At 37.2% G+C, this 14932-nt stretch overlaps 1 protein-coding gene across 5 annotated transcripts in view; it reads left to right on the top strand.

Moving 5' to 3' along the window:
• Nucleotides 1-14932, top strand: part of ORC4 (origin recognition complex subunit 4) — a 78139-nt gene that overhangs the window by 40957 nt on the left and 22250 nt on the right. For all 5 annotated transcript variants that reach the window (XM_066346289.1, XM_066346287.1, XM_066346286.1 and 2 more), the window contains exons 3-4: nucleotides 10907-10983; nucleotides 11515-11605. In XM_066346289.1, coding sequence (XP_066202386.1) covers nucleotides 10907-10983; nucleotides 11515-11605 — 168 coding nt within the window. The remainder of the gene's footprint in view (nucleotides 1-10906; nucleotides 10984-11514; nucleotides 11606-14932) is intronic.

Raw genomic sequence — 14932 nt, 5'->3', positions numbered from 1 at the left:
TTGCATGTGGCTTTCCAGTTTTCCCAGCACCATTTATTGAAGAGACTTTCTTTTCTCCATTGTGTGTTGTTGGCCCCTTTATCAAAAATTATTTGACTATATATATGTGGTTTTATTTCTGGACTTTCTATTCTGTTCCATTGGTCTGAGTGTCTATTTTTCTGCCAATACCATGCTGTTTTGATTGTCGTGGCCCTATAATATAGTTTGAAGTCAGGTATTGAAATGCCCCCAGCTTCATTCTTTTTCTTTAGGATTGCTTTGGCTATTCGGGGTTTTTTATAGTTCCATATAAATCTGATGATTTTTTGCTCTATTTCTTTAAAAAACGTCATTGGAAGTTTGATGGGAATTGCATTAAATTTGTATATTGCTTTGGGTAATATAGCCATCTTGATTATATTTATTCTTCCTAGCCAAGAACAAGGTATATTCTTCCATCTCATATCTTTTTCGATTTCCCTTAACAATGGTTTATAGTTTTCATTATATAAGTCCTTTACATTCTTTGTTATGTTTATTCCTAAGTATTTTATTTTTTTTGTTGCAATCGTGAAGGGGATTATTCTTTTGAGTTCGTTCTCAGTTGTTTCATTGTTGGCATATAGAAAGGCTATTGACTTCTGTATGTTAATTTTGTATCCTGCGACCTTACTGTATTGGCTTATTGTTTCTAGTAGTCTTTTTGTGGATTCTTTGGGGTTTTCGATGTATAGGATCATATCATCTGCAAAAAGTGATACCTTTACTTCTTTTTTGATATGGATGCCTTTTATTTCTTTGTCTTGTCTGATTGCTCTGGCTAGAACCTCTAGTATCACATTAAATAAGAGTGGAGAGAGTGGACAACCCTGTGTTGTTCCTGATTTAAGGGGGAAAGCTTTCAGTTTAGTGCCATTTAATATGATGTTAGCTGATGGTTTATCATATATGGCCTTTATCATGTTGAGATATTTTCCTTCTATACCCATTTTGTTGAGAGTCTTAAACATAAAATTGTGTTGTATTTTATCGAAAGCCTTTTCTGCGTCTATTGATAAGATCATGTGGTTTTTGTTCTTTGTTTTGTTGATATGTACATTAACCGTTTTATGTATGTTGAACCATCCTTGAGATTCTGGGATGAATCCCACTTGATCATGATGTATTATTTTTTTAATATGTTTTTGTATTCGATTTGCTAGTATTTTGTTTAGTATTTTAGCATCTGTATTCATTAGAGATATTGGTCTGTAGTTTTCTTTTTTTGTGCCATCCTTGCCTGGTTTTGGTATGAGGGTTATGTTGGCCTCATAAAATGTGTTTGGAAGTATTGCTTCTTCTTCAATTTTTTGGAAGACTTTGAGTAGAATAGGAACCAAGTCTTCTTTGAATGTTTGATAAAATTGGCTGGTATAGCCGTCAGGGCCTGGACTTTTATTTTTGGGGAGGTTTTAAATGTTTTTTTCTATTTCTTCTCTACTAATAGGTCTGTTTAGGCTTTCTGCTTCTTCTTGACTCAGTCTAGGAAGGTTGTATTGTTCTAGGAATTTATCCATTTCTTCTAGGTTGTTGAATTTAGTGGCATAAAGTTTTTCATAGTATTCTACAATAATTCTTTGTATATCTATGGTGTCCGTGGTGATTTCTCCTCTTTCGTTTTGGATTTTGTTTATATGAATTCTTTCTCTTTTTTCCTTGGTAAGTCTTGCCAAGGGTTTGTCAATTTTGTTGATCTTTTCAAAGAACCAGCTCCTTGTTCTATTAATTTTTTCTATAGTTTTTCTGTTCTCTAATTCATTTATTTCTGCTCTGATTTTTATTATCTCCTTTCTTCGGCTGGTTTTGGGTTGTCTTTGTTCTTCTTTTTCTAGTTCCTTAAGGTGGGAAGTTAAGTGGTTCACTTGGGCTCTCTCTTGTTTGTTCTTATATGCCTGAAGTGATATGAACTTCCCTCTTATCACTGCTTTTGCTGCATCCCATAGATTCTGATATGTCGTATTGTCATTTTCATTAGTCTGTATATATCTTTTGATCTCTGCACTTATTTCTTCTTTGACCCATTCATTTTTTAAAAGTATGTTGTTTAGTTTCCACATTTTTTTGGGATTTTTTTCTTCTTTTTTGCAGTTGAATTCTAGTTTCAAGGCTTTATGATCAGAAAATATGCTTGGTACAACTTCAATTTTTCTGAATTTGCTGATGTTGTTTTTGTGGCCCAACATATGGTCAATTCTTGAGAATGATCCATGTACACTGGAGAAAAATGTATACTCAGTCACTTTGGGATGAAATGTCCTGTAGATGTCTATCATATCCAGGTGCTCTAGTGTTTTGTTTAAGGCCACTATGTCTTTGTTGATTCTCTGTTTGGATGACCGATCTAGAGCCGTAAGCGATGTATTGAGGTCTCCAAGTATGATTGTATTTTTGTCAGTTTTTGTTTTAAGATCAATAAGTAGCTGTCTTATATATTTTGGTGCTCCTTGGTTTGGTGCATATATATTAAGAATTGTTATGTCTTCTTGATTCAGTGTCCCCTTAGCCATTATGAAATGGCCATTTTTGTCTCTGAGTACTTTTCCTGTCTTGTAGTCAGCATTATCCGATATGAGTATTGCTACACCTGCTTTTTTTTGGATGTTATTTGCTTGGAGTATTGTTTTCCAGCCTTTCACTTTGAATTTGTTTTTATCCTTGTTACTTAGATGAGTTTCCTGTAGGCAGCATACAGTTGGATTTTTTTTTTTAATCCATTCTGCTACTCTATGCCTTTTTATTGGTGTTTAATCCGTATACATTTAGTGTAATTATTGATACTTGTGAGTTCCCTATCGCCATTTTATATCTTGCTTTCTGTTAGTTTTGTGTCTTGTTTTATCCTTCTCTTTTGTTTTTCTATCTTTTGTTTTTATTTGGTTGTATTCCATACATCTTTCCTCTGTTGCTATCTTTTTTATCTCATGTGCTTCTGTGGTGGGTTTTTCAATGGTGGTTACCTTTGAGTAATGAAAAGGATCCCTACCCTGTTCATTGTAGTGAACTATTTTGTGAGTACTTTTGCACTCCATCGTCCTTTGCTACTGTTAATCTCCATCTTCCCCCCCTTTTTCTTTTTGTTGTTGTCACAGTTTAAATTTGGTTTTATTGTGTTCTTGGAGCTTTTACTTGTGGCTCTGTTTTTTTTTGTTCTTTGTATCTGATTGGAGAACCCCCTTTAGTAATTCCTGCAGTGGGGGTTTTCTGATGATAAATTCCCTCATCTTTTCTGTATCTGTGAATGTTTTTATTTCTCCTTCATATTTGAAGGATAGGTTTGATGGGTATAGTATTCGTGGATGAAAGTTCCTCTCTTTCAGGTCTTTAAATATTGGGGTCCACTCTCTTCTAGCTTGTAGAGTTTCTGCTGAGAAATCTGATGATAATCTAATGGGCCTTCCTTTATATGTTGTATTCTTCTTTTCCCTGGCTGCCTTGAGAATTTTTCCTTTACTGTTGGTTTGTGCCAATTTCATTATGATATGCCTTGGAGTAGGTTTGTTGGGGTTAAGAAAACTTGGAGTTCTTTTTGCTTCTTGAACTTGAGGCTTTAGTTCTTTCCACAGGCTTGGGAAGTTCTCATCTATTATTTGTTTGAGTATGTTCTCCATTCCATTTTCTCTCTCTTCTCCCTCTGATATACCTATTATTCTTATGTTATTCTTTTTGATGGAGTCAGATAATTCTTGTAGGGCTATCTCATTTTTTTTAATTTTTGAGTCTCTTTCTTCTCTCTGCTGTGCCTCAAGTTGCTTGTCTTCTATTTCACTAATCCTCTCTTCTATCTGACCTGTTCTATTAGCTAAGCTTGTTACTTCGTTTTTCAGCTTGTGAATTGAGTTTTTCATTTCTGTTTGATTTGTTTTTATAGTTTCAATTTCCTTGGACATATATTCTTTGTGTTCATTGAGTTGTTTTCTGAGCTCCCTAAATTGCCTTTCTGTGTTTTCTTGTATATCTCGGAGGATTTTTAGGATTTCTATCTTGAATTCTTTGTCATTTAGCTCCAAGGTTTCCAATATATTAAATTTTTTCTCCATAGATTTTTCCTCATCTAGCTGTGTTACCTCTCTTTCTTTTGTATCCATGATATTCGATTTTCTCTTCCTTAATGGCATCTGAGGGTGGTTTTGTTGATAGTATTAATGAGATTTAATAAAGAATAAAAAGTTTAAAAAAAATAATAAAAAAATAAAAAATCGAAAAGTTTTTTTTAAAAAAATTTAATAATGAAATAAAGAAAAATAAAATAAAATAAAAATTTTTTAAAAAAAGGAAATTATTCCCCCCCTCCTTTTTTCCTCTCCTCTCCTTTCCCCTCTTTCTTGAGAAAATCTTGTGGTGGACTGTGAATTATAACAAACAATGTCTGTGATGGAGGGCCTGAATTGGGGAAAAGTAATAAAGGGGCAAAAAAAAAAAAAAAAAAAAAAAAAGAGCGTATGGACCCACAAAAAGCAAATAAGGAAAAAATTTGGGTCAAGAATAAAATGATTTGCTTTTAGGTGTTGGTTGTCTAAGAGTTATGATGAGAGGATTAAGAGGAAAACGCAAAAATGGGGGGACAAATTAAAAAATTACTATTGTATTTAGTGGAACAAGAACTAGATAATATGGAGAGCCAGGGATGGGAGCACTGCTAGTGAGTTAAAAAGGTGAAGTAAAAACCCCCCAAAATGCCACAAACATAAATTTGAGTCCCAGATAAGATAATTTGTTTGTTATTGAGGTTTGAATGAGAGGAGATGTAAAGGAGAAAGGAAGAAACTAATATAGAGGGAGAAAAGAAAGAGAGAGAAAAAAAAGAGGGAACCACTAAAAGAAGAAAAAGGAAAGGAGAGAGAGAGAGAGAGTTAAGGGTTTTGGAGTGCAACCCTCATAGAGAGAAAGGAAGAGAAAAGATAATGGGAGATGTAACACTTATGGGTAGTGTAGTTCAAGGAGAGGAGAGAGTAAGACCGGTAGAGAGTTAATCGGCCAAATTGTAGGAGGAAAAAAAAAGTATCAAGAATGAAGATAAGAGAAACAAATGAACAAATATAATAAAATGGGATAGGTTATAAAGTCTGCAGATTATTCTTGATTTTGAGAGGTTATCTTCTTACTTTTTCTTTTCTCTCCCTCTTCCAGGTCGGTGACTCTGTACCCCGGGTTTTGCCCCCTTGGCACGCTCAGGTGGAGGTTTGCAGTTGATAAGTCTCTATGGCATTGTCATGTATTGTGCTTTAGTCTCGTCGGCAGTCGAAGCTCATTAGCATTTATAGGCTCCGACAGTGTGAGAGTCCGTGTTCCTGGAGCCTTTCTCCTAGTCTTTCCTTCCTCAATTAGTAGCCTGATAATCCATCTATGGGGTTGCTGCTGCCTCTGCCTGGATAGTAAGAGGCTCAAAGAGCTGGCAACTCCCCACTCTATTTCCACTCAGCACAGGGCTCTGGGTAAGGCTCAGTCAGTCAGAGCTGCTAGCATAATCAGGCGGGCTTTCCGCCCACTCAAAGGCCTCTGGTTCTGTCTGCCACTCTGTCCGGTAACACAGGCGGGCGCCCACTTCCGGGGCGCTTGAAGGAAACTCACTCACTGGCTGCGCGCGCAGACCAGGATATCCGGCCAGCAGTCTCACGCTCTGAGTGAAACCCCCAACCGCAGGGAAAAGTTGCAGCGTTGGAATTGAGTCTCGCTCCGTCCCCGTGCGCGGCTTTTGCAAGGCGCTGGGGCGGCCCGAGATTCTGCTTTGGCCCACACAAAGGCCCCTGACTCTGCCCCTCTGTGCGATAACACGGGCGTGCACTGCCGAGGCACTCGGAGGAATCGCTCACTCCTTATCTGCGCGCGCAAACCAGGATATGAGGCCGGCCGCGTTTCCCTCTGAGTGAAACACCCTGCAGCACGGAAAATCTCCACCGTTGGAATTAGTTCTCACTCCCTCCCGTGCGTGGCTTTCCCAGGGCGCTGGGGCTGCCCAGAGACTCTGCCCTCGGCCCACAGAAAGGCCTCTGACCCTGCCTCTCCGTGGGGCAACACGGGCGCCCACTCTCTGGGCCTAGGAAGAAATTCTCGCCCACTAACTGCGCAGCGACCAGGAGACCGGGTAAAATGGCCGCGCCGCTTGTCTTTCTTTGTTTGGGTTTGGCGCGAGTGTTAGCTTGTATTGCCCGGGTTGCCACAGGATCAGATTTTCCTCGGCTTGGATCTCCGTGCCACAGCCTGGTTCGGCCGTTTGTGTCGCAGCCTGGATGTATTCACCCCCTTTGCCCGCCTCAGTTTCTATATTCACAGTTACCAGAGAAAGCCGCCCTGTTTAGGTTAGTGAGGAAGGCGGAGCATTTCTTACTCCCTATTTCCTTCGGGGTTTGGTTATATATTTAGCCAATTTTTCACTCAATCATACCTTTGGGTGTATTGCGAAGCATCTGGAAGCTCCAAGTATAGGTTTTTCTGTTTCTGGTTGAAGATCTTGTTGAGTTTGGGGGGAGATTTATCGGTATCGCTTCCTACCCCGCCATTACTCTGACGTCATCCCCAGATTGATTTTTGAAAGATTATATGTTTCAAGGAATTTGTCCATTTCACATAGGTTGTCTAATTTTTTGGCCTACAGTTCTTCATATTGTTTTATTACAATATTTTGTATTTTTACTGTGTCAGTTATTTCTTCACTCTCATTTCTAATTTTATTTGAGTCCTCTCTCTTTTTTTCTTGTTTAGTTTGATTAAAGGTTCATCGATCTTGTTTACCCTTTCAAAAAACCAGCTTTTGGTTTCATTAATCCTCTGTATTTTTTCTTTAGCCTCTATGTCATTTATTTCCCTCTGCTTTTTATTTTTTTCTTCCTTCTACTACTGCCGGGTTTTATTTGCTGTTCTTTTTCTAGTTCTTTTAGATGCAGGGTTATTTATTTGATCTTTTTCTAGCTTCTTAATGTATGCCTTTAGTGCTATGAACTTTCCTCTCAGTACTGCTTTTGCTATGTTCCATAAATTTTCAGTTCTTGTATGCTCATCATCATTCGTTTCTAGGATTTTTTTATTATTTGATCTCATTGTTAACCCATTCCTTATTTAATAACATGCTATTTAGTTTCCATGTGTTTGAGTATTTTTAGTTTTTCTGTTGTGGTTGATTTCTAATTTCATGCCATTGTGATTAGAGAATATGCTTGATATGATTTCAATCTTCTTAAATTTGTTGAGACTGCTTTTGTGCCCTAACATGTGGTCTGTCCTAGAGAATGTGCCATGAACACTTGTAAAGAATGTATATTCTGTTGCTTTAGGGTGAAAGGATCTGAAGATACCTATTAAATCCAGTTGATCTAGTGTGTCCTTTAAGTATGCTGTTTCTTTGGCAATTTTCTTTTTTTATAAACTATCTAGTGATGTAAGTGGGGTATTGAAATCCCCTGCTATTATAATATTGCTGTTAATCTCACCCTTTATATCCGTCAAAGTCTGCTTTATATATTTAGGTGCTCCTATGTTAGGTGCATAGATATTTATAATGGTTATACTTTTCTGTGGATTGTTCCCTTTATCATTATGTAGTGACCTTCTTTATCTCTTACTATAGTCTTTGTTTTAAAGTCCATTTTTTCTGATACAAGTATTGCTACACCAGCGTTTTTTTTATTTCCATTTGCATGAAATATTCTTTTCCATTTTTTTACCTACAGTCTGTGTATCTTTTGTTTTGAGGTGTGTCTCTTGTAGACAGTATATGTATGGGTCCTATTTTCTTATCCACACAGCTACCCTATCTATTTTGATTGGATCATTTAATCCATTTTCATTGAAGATTATTATTTATACATAGTTCTTTATTGCTATTTTATTCTTTAAAGGAATCTTCCTCTTTTACTATATTCTTTTCCCCCTTTGTTCTGTTTACAACAGGCTCCTTAACATTTCTTGAAGCATTGGTTTGGTTGTAATGAATTCCTTGAGGTTTTTTTTTGTCTGAAACTTTTATATTTTTCCTTCAATTTTAAATGATAGCCTTGCTGGATAAAGAAGTCTTGGTTGTAGTCTCTTGTTCTGAACTACTTTGACTATTTCTTGCCATTCCTTTCTGGCCTCAAGTGTTTCTCTTGAGAAGTCAGATGTTATCCTTATGGGGACTCCTTTGTAGATGATAGTCTTTTTTTTTTCAAGCATCTTTTAATAATTGCTCTTTATCTTTTAGCTTTGGTATTTTAATTATGATGTGTTTTGGTGTAGATTTCTTAGGGTTTCTCTTTAATGGAGTTCTTTGTTCTTCTTGAACTTGTGTGACTTTTTCCTGCATCAGTTTAGGGAAGTTTTCAGCTATGATTTCATTCAACAAGGTCTCTATCCCTTGTTCTTTCTCTTCTTCAAGAACCCCTTTGGTACAGATGTTCTTTCTCTTTAGGTTGTCACAGAGCTCTCTTATAGTTTCCTCAGATTTTTTCTGCCTCTTTTTTTTGTTGTTGCTCTGCCTCCGTGTTTTCATTTATCTTGTCCTCTAAATCACTGATTTGATTGTCTGCTTCATCCAGCCTGATTTTTTGTTTTTTGTTTTTTGTTTTTACACAGACAGAGAGTCAGAGAGAGGGATAGACAGGGACAGAGAGACAGTAACGGAGAGATGAGAAGCATCAATCATTAGTTTTTCGTTGCTCATTGCAACACCTTAGTTGTTCATTGATTGCTTTCTCATATGTGCCTTGACTGTGGGTCTTTGGCAGACTGAGTAACCCCTTGCTGGATCCAGCAACCTTGGGTTGAAGCTGGTGAGATTTTGCTCAAACCACATGAGCCCATGCTCAAACTAGCTACCTCGGGGTCTTGAACCTGGGTCCTCCGCATCCCAGTTCGACACTATCCACTGCGCCACCGCCTGGTCAGGCCCAGCCTGCTTTTAATTGCTTCTAGTGTAGTCTTCATTTCTGACTGGTCTTTATTATTTCAGTGTCCTTTCTGATGCTTATTTTCTCTTTATTTATGTGCTCAATGTGTCCATCCATTGTTGTTCTAAGATCTTTCAGCATTCTAATAATCATTATTTTAAACTCTGCATCTGGTAGTTTGCTTATTTTTATCTCACTCAGTTCATTTTTGGAGGTTTCTCTTGATTCCTTTGGATTGCACTTCTCTGTCTTCCCATTTTGTCTGTGTATACTCTCCATGTTTGGGTATGTTGTTTGTAGAACTGGCTAAATCTAGGGTTGGTGTTGTCTGTCTCCAATTTTCAGTTGTGTTATTTCTAGGTCTTCTTTGTTTGGCATCCGCAGTTGTTTGTAATGTGCTGTTGGATTTGCCTTTCTAGTAGAGCCACTTTGAAGTCTTGATTCAATAGCTGCCTTATTTAATCTGAAAAACAGGCCTGTCAAAAAAGCTTTCCTGTCTCCTTTTTATAGATTAAAAAATAAAATTAAGTTTTAGAAAAGACTAACTTTAAAATGCTCTCTGACACCAATCCTCATATTCTTTCTATTTCCTCTATAATGATAAGTATGGATTATTTTATTCCCAGTGAGTGATTTGCTTTGCTTTATGTACTTTAGTACATGTAAAGAGAACTCATTTATCTCTGGAACATGAAAGGTCAGTCCCATGCTCTCAATCTAGGAATAATAAATAATCTTGGAGTCCTCTTGTTTCTCTTGATGGGACCAAATATGAAACATCCTCTTAAGGTTTGTGTCTCTGGAGAACTTGTGCATTAGAAGTAGATGCTGAAAAGAAATGTTTTTAATGATCCATCTTTTTTAAAGAATATGCTAGATTTTCTTACATAATTTTTTACAACTAAGTCTAAGCCCTTCATTCTATGATGGCCTTAAATTTAGCTCTTTACATGAATTTTTCACTTAATTTATTCCAATGATTTTTTTTATTGCCTACACAAATATGATTTCTTCCATATAACTGACCATTTCCTTATACACCATTACTGCTATTCTGCAGGTTGTTTCTTGAATGTGTCATTACTGTCCAGTATATTTGCAGTGTTTTATTTGGCATAGTAGTTTTTTAGTAGTAGTATTCTCTGCATTTAATAGATCCTCAATAATGATAAGGATTTTTTAAACCTTTTTCATTTTCTCAGAATCCTGACCTTTATCGCAGGTACAGATTGGTAGGGCTCTAGAGATTGAGGTGTGATGCAGGAGCATTATGAGATTACATTAGATTAGTAGAGTCTCTCCTATCTTTGTTCCTTGGCTGGCCTGTTATACAAAGTTAAGCATTCATTCATTCACAGGCATTAAAACAGCCCTGAAATTGCTGAAGCATCTAAAGTAAGCAATTCTCTCTAGTGGAAACTATGACTAAATACTCTTCTTTTGGGACTTAAAATAGGTAAAAAGAACTGAAAGTTTTATAACTCATGAAAAAGGTGCCAAAGCGGCCCTGGCCAGTTGGTTCAGTGGTAGAGCGTTGGCCTGGTGTGCAGAAGTCCCAGGTTCGATTCCCAGCCAGGGCACACAGGAGAGGTGCCCATCTGCTTCTCTACCCCTCCCCCTCTCCTTCCTCTCTGTCTCTCTCTTCCCCTCCCGCAGGGAGGCTCCATTGGAGCAAAGATGGCCCGGGCACTGGGGATGGCTCCTTGGCCTCTGCCCCAGGCGCTAGAGTGGCTCTGGTCTCAACAGAGCGACCCCCCGGAGGGGCAGAGCATCGCCCCCTGGTGGGTGTGCCAGGTGGATCCTGGTCGGGCGCATGCGGGAGTCTGTCTGACTGTCTCTCCCCGTTTCCAGCTTCAGAAAAATACAAAAAAGAAAAAGGTGCCAAAGCTCTTAAAGAAAAGTTATTTAGGGAGGGTTTAATCAACTCATTAATGCCCAGTTCTGACTGCTATAAATGTGTACTTTCATTCACTTTTGATTTCATGTATTATATTTTTATTCTTATTTATTCACTCTATTTTCACTAGGTACAAAGAATTTTACGTGAAAGATTTTGTCATCATAGTCCACATGGTAACCTATTTGGAGTACAAGTACAATATAAGTAAGTTTAGCTATTCCCTTTTTTGTTATGATATGTTTACAAATGCACTTTAGGTTTTATAGAAATATCATATACAGATTTTACCTTAAACAGTGCTAATAAAAAATTTTGTTTTAGGTATGGAAACATTGAATATCATGAAGCAAGGGAGATACAAATACTTCCTTAATGCAAAAAGCCTTAAAATTTAGTCATGTGTTGTTTATGTTTTCTGGTGTTATGGAGATAATTCTGAGCTTCTTATACCTAACACTTGGCAACAAGCTGTGGAGTGAAAGGTCCTAAGAACTGCCACTGATGTCTCCTATCTCCTAATATCATGAAGAACAAGATATTTCAGACTTACTTGATTTTCTTTTGAGGTTTCCAGAGAATCAGTATTGGCTAACAGTCCCTTCTGTGTAGGACTTTAGAGTGTAAGTCAAGCTCCCAAAGAAAAAAAGAATGCCTGTTTTCAATTTTAGCTTTTAAAATATAATACCTAGAAATTATTCCAGGTTTTTAAATTTTGGCTTATTGATGTCATTTCAGACACTTAATTGAACTCCTAAAAAGAACTGCTCTCCATGGAGAAAGTAACTCTGTTCTCATCATTGGACCCCGAGGATCAGGAAAGACCATGGTAAAGCTGTTTATTTCTTGTTGGGTTTTTTTGTTTGTTTTTGGTAGGCTTGTGATGATTCCTATAAGCAACACTGAAATGTGTTTCATTATTTTTATTAATTAACATATTTATTTATTTTATTTTTTTACAGAGCCAGAGAGAGGGATAGATAGGGACAGACAGGAACAGAGAGAGATGAAAAGCATCAATCATTAGTTTTTTGTTGCAACACCTTAGTTGTTCATTGATTGCTTTTTCATATGTGCCTTGACCGTGAGGCTACAGCAGACCGAGTGAGCTTTGCTCAAACCAGATGAGTCTGCACTCAAGCTGGCCACCTTGGAGTTTTTATTTCTGAGTCCTCAGCCTCCCAGTCCAACGCTCTATTCACTGCGCCACCACCTGGTCAAACAACATACATTTTCTTTAAATCATTGAAGATATGCAAAGCCTTATATTGTTAGCGTGATACATTTAAATTGAGCATATCTTTTTTACCTTACTTTTCCCAGCAGTAAAAAATTTTCATTGGTAATTTGTTTTATCGTGGTCTTTTGTCCTTAATAATTAGTGATTGCCAGTGGAGAAAGCAAACTGCCATTTATTGAACATGTACCTTGTGCCTTTTATTTGGGTTCTTTCATTATTTACACTAACCCCGTGAGGTGTAGGTATTGTATTATCCCTGTTTGTAGATCAGGTAACTGTTACACCATGCTTTTTTTCCCCTTATTATTTTGTTATTTCTTATTTAACCTTGACTCAAACAATTTTTCCATATGTCCATTCACATCTTCTAGATTTATCTTCTATTCTTCATTATTGTATTTGCTTAGTTACCTCAAAAAGATACTCTAGCTTTTTTACCCTTGTTTTCTCTTTTTACATTTCGTAGTCAGTATATAAGATAAATTAGAGAGAGAGAGAGGAGACAGAGAGAGAGAAGAGACAGAGAGAGAGAAGGGGGGAGGAGCTGGAAGCATCAACTCCCATATGTGCCTTGACCAGGCAAGCCCAGGGTTTCAAACCGGCGACCTCAGCATTTCCAGGTCGACGCTTTATCCACTGCACCACCACAGGTCAGGCCATGTCTGTCACTTTGAAAGCATTACTATACTATTTAATTTTAAATAATTGGGCCATATAAGATTTGTTTTTTGCTATATTCCATGCAATAAATTTAGATTTCTCACTAATATACATTTTTAACCTATAGAAGTAAAATTATGTATTATAATTATGTATTAGGTAACAGGAGTAAAATTGTATTTTTTATTTCTTAAACACTGTATATTGATACCATAAACTCTGATGAAAGATCTAAATAAATGAATAAATGGAGAAATAATCCTTGTTCATTAATGTGAAGATTCAATATAATTAAAACAATTTACCCCGGTGTGATCTAGAGATTCATTGTAAAATGTCACAATTGAACCTAAAAATTTCCAATATTTTATAGATATTAATAAATTGATTCTTAAATTAATATGCAAAAGCAAAGTACCAAGGATATACAAGTTTGTGCCATCTGGGGACAAACTCGTATTATAATGTCTGACTTGGCCCAAAGGCAAAGATGCACCACCTCATCTTCTGAGAGTTCTTTAAAAAGAATGTCACGTATCACCTCATCTGTTATGCATAGTACCATAGTTAATATTTCAAGATTGTCCCTTTTTTTTTTTATGGGGACAAAGAGTCAGAGAGAGGGATAGACAGGGACAGACAGACAGGAACGGAGAGAGATGAGAAGTATCAATCATCAGTTTCTCATTGTGAGACCTTAGCTGTTCATTGATTCCTTTCTCATGTGTGCCTTGACCGTGGGCCTTCAGCAGAGCAAGTAACCCCCTGCTCAGCGACCTTAGGTCCAAGCTGGTGAGCTTTTTTTGCTCAACCCAGATGAACTCATCGTGCTCAAGCTGGCGACCTCAGGGTCTCGAACCTGGGTCTTCTGCCTCCCAGTCCGACGCTCTATCCTCTGTGCCACTGCCTGGTCAGGCTCAAGATTGTCCCTTTTAAAGAGGACCTTGACTACCTGTGTCCTGAAGTAGAATTCCATATGCTTTAAAAACTGTACAGATAAATGAGGAAGAGCTATGTTTGATAGCCTGTTGTAAAACCTAACAATTTAAAGTTAGGATCTTTGCTTCTTCCTATTGTACAAAGATATTATAATGACAGATAGGGGATAGACTATTACACATACAAATAGAATTTTATTTTTCGTATGATTTACTTATTTTATTTATTTGGTATATGCAGTCTTTTTTGTGTAGCATTTATTTTGTAATTGTATCTTTCTATTTTAATGTTATAAGGTATAGTCCCTCACTACTCTTCCTTTTAAAAAGCTACTTTTGTCTTTTCTTAATTCTATTTTCAATTTTTAAAAAATGAATGCAGTATTAATATGAAGAAATATATACTTTTAATGAGTGCTAAGATGTCACAATTCAGAATATATAAAGAATGTATGTGGAATAGAAACCTCTAATTATAAAAATGAGAAGTTTTATAATTTAACAGTTTAAGGCAGTGGTAGTCAACCTGGTCCCTACCGCCCACTAGTCGCGTACCGGCTTTCATGGTGGGCGGTAGCGAATCAACCAAAGTATAAATAAAAAGATAGATTTAACTATAGTAAGTTGTTTTATAAAGATTTATTCTGCCAAACTTAGTGAAAATCTGACATAAAGTACTTGGTAAGTAATTATTATTATATGCTTTGACTTGCTGTAATTCTGCTTTATAAATTTTATAAAGTTACTTCCCTACTTTATAAATCACCATTACAGTGGAAGCGGTGGGCAGTTAAAAAATTTTACTACTAACAGAGATACAAAAGTGGACGGTAGGTATAAAAGGGTTGACTACCCCTAGTTTAAGGTGATACATCTTTTTTTCTTTATTCTATTCCAAGTGAGAGGAGGAGAGGTAGAATTCCACATGTGCCCTGGCCAGATCTACCTAGCAACCCTCATTGGGGGCTGATGTTCTGCCCATCTGGGGCAGCTTAAAACCGAGCTATTTTTAGCACCTGAGGCAGAGGCTCCACAGAGCCATCCTCAGCACTGGGGCCGATGAACTCAAACCAATCAAGTGATTGCTGTGGGAACGGAAGAGAGAGGGAGAAGGGGGAGGAGGGTGGAGAAGCAGGTGGTCGGTTTTCCTGTGTGCCCTGACCAGGAATCAAACCAAGGACATCTACACGCTTGGCCATTGTTCTGCCACTGAGCCAATTAGCCACAGCAGTAGCATTTTTTTTTTTTTTTTTTTTTTTTTACAGAGACAGAGAGAAAGTCAGAGGGATAGATAGGGACAGACAGATAGGAATGGAGA

The sequence above is a fragment of the Saccopteryx leptura genome, chromosome 7 (genome assembly GCF_036850995.1).
Source record: "Saccopteryx leptura isolate mSacLep1 chromosome 7, mSacLep1_pri_phased_curated, whole genome shotgun sequence".
Taxonomy (NCBI): Eukaryota; Metazoa; Chordata; class Mammalia; order Chiroptera; family Emballonuridae; genus Saccopteryx; species Saccopteryx leptura.
The sequence above is the reverse complement of the archived record's forward strand: the minus strand, read 5'-3'. Positions and strand labels throughout refer to the sequence as shown.